At 36.3% G+C, this 1872-nt stretch overlaps 1 protein-coding gene across 1 annotated transcript in view; it reads right to left on the reverse strand.

Moving 5' to 3' along the window:
• The window catches only part of LOC103595256 (neuropilin-1-like), a gene marked incomplete at its 3' end in the record, with an annotated part of 106044 nt that overhangs the window by 44242 nt on the left and 59930 nt on the right, over nucleotides 1–1872 (reverse strand). Inside the window, exon 3 of the mRNA XM_008578613.1 lies at nucleotides 1643–1824. Coding sequence (XP_008576835.1) covers nucleotides 1643–1824 — 182 coding nt within the window. The remainder of the gene's footprint in view (nucleotides 1–1642; nucleotides 1825–1872) is intronic.

Below are 1872 nucleotides of genomic sequence, written 5' to 3' on the forward strand. Positions count from 1 at the left end.
ACAACCTGGGCTTATTTGGGTAATGGCAGTGGACATGGAAAGGAAGCTGTGACTCTTTGAGACCTTTGGATGAAAATTAAAAAGAACTAGAAGCCCTATTAGATGTAGGGAGTCAAGAAGAGAAAGAACAAGAGACATTTCAGTCTCACGGATGGTGCTGGACAGCAGGACAGGGAAACGTCAGTGCAGCTGAGACTAACAGAAATGTAGGGAATGAGCTCCTTTGGAAAGAAGATAGAGAATTCTCGATGACTTAGTGACCGATCTCTCTCTTTTCTCTTTCAACAATCTTCAGGTCTTTGGGAAACACTGAAAATGAAAGGCTGTTCTTAACCTTTTGTCTTTGATAGTGGCACATGCAAATAAAAGCAATTGAATGTAGACATGTATGTATGTGTCCATACGTGTACATGTACAGTATAATTTTATACAATGAGCCAAATGGCTTTCAACGCAAGAAAATATGTACATATATAATCATCTGTCCACACTGATGTCATGTGTATAGCATTAATTATACTAAAGGGCTCTAAGTATGTGCTTAGGTAAATTTCAGAACACAATCCTCTCCATCTATCCATATTTATATGGGTTTAGGGCCAAATATCTTTGAAATTTAAAGAAGTTCCACCAATGTTCCCAGAAATTCCTGGCTCTCCTTTTCATTATTTTCAGTTGTCGCTGACCCAGAAGACCTTAGGCTTTTGAAATTGGTTGGCTACATTTTCTCTATTAAAACAAGCTTTTTCTCATTCAAGGACAAAATATTCACGCCTTGAGCCTCCGTGCGGGGACTGGTTCCCCACACATTAAAGCCAACTTAAAAACGTAATTAACAGAAAGGCTGAATTTAACATATAAAAGGATCTATAGGTTATTGCTAAAAACAGTGATATCCAATAAAGTTACATTGTTTATTTATTGACCAATATATGCGTTTAATCCCTCAAGGTTGGGAGCCTATAAATTGTTATATTCTGTCCCATCCCAATATATATGGTTCTAACAGAAGATTAGTAGATGCTTATATTAGAGGGGGTAACATATTTCATTCTGAAAGGGAATGCCATATAAAGCATTACTGTTTTGTTTCCTCCAAGAGGTTCTCTGTCTAGCCTTCTCTCTGTCACTAGAAAGCCTAATCTTCCCACAATAGCTACAGAAACAATAAGGCTGGTGGGCCGCTTTGCTTTTCCTGGGAACTACCAGTTTTGAATTCCGCAATAAAATATAGGGAACAGGAGTTACAGGGCTTCAAGGCAAGAGGAACTAAGATTTTTTAGCAAAAGAAATCAAACTTCAAGAGTAGACCAAACTTATTTTTAAAGATAAAAGATAAGAATAAATGCCCTTAAAAGAGTTTTCTGGAAGATATTCCTTATAAACACTGGTTAGTGCATTGGGATGATGCAATTTTGATTCCTGAAATATTTTTTTTCAATTTCAAACATATTTCTTCCATACATTGAGTAATTTTCCTTTACTTAAGTATTTTCCAACATTTTTGTAATGGGAACATGTCATTTTTTTATGAAAGAAGAAAAGCATTACACCTGTCTTTTTTTTCTTTGTCTTTCATAAAATCAAACAATACTAAAGAAATATTTAGTTATAGTTGCTCTACCATAAGCTACTCACTCACCTCTTTTGAAAATTTCATAACGGATGGAAAATCCTGCACCATGTGTCTCGTAGTCAGAGACAAATTTGATGAAAAGAAATGGCCCTGAAGACACGACAGGAGAAGGGGCAATCTTTCCACAGAACTTTCCCCATAAACGTCCATTCTCATTTTCTCCGTCGATGACTTCCACGTAGTCATATCTAGCACACAAACATAGAAGGAAATATTAGGTTGGTGAGAAATGCTCT

Source organism: Galeopterus variegatus, unplaced genomic scaffold, assembly GCF_000696425.1.
Source record: "Galeopterus variegatus unplaced genomic scaffold, G_variegatus-3.0.2 Scaffold1726, whole genome shotgun sequence".
NCBI classification, from domain to species: domain Eukaryota; kingdom Metazoa; phylum Chordata; class Mammalia; order Dermoptera; family Cynocephalidae; genus Galeopterus; species Galeopterus variegatus.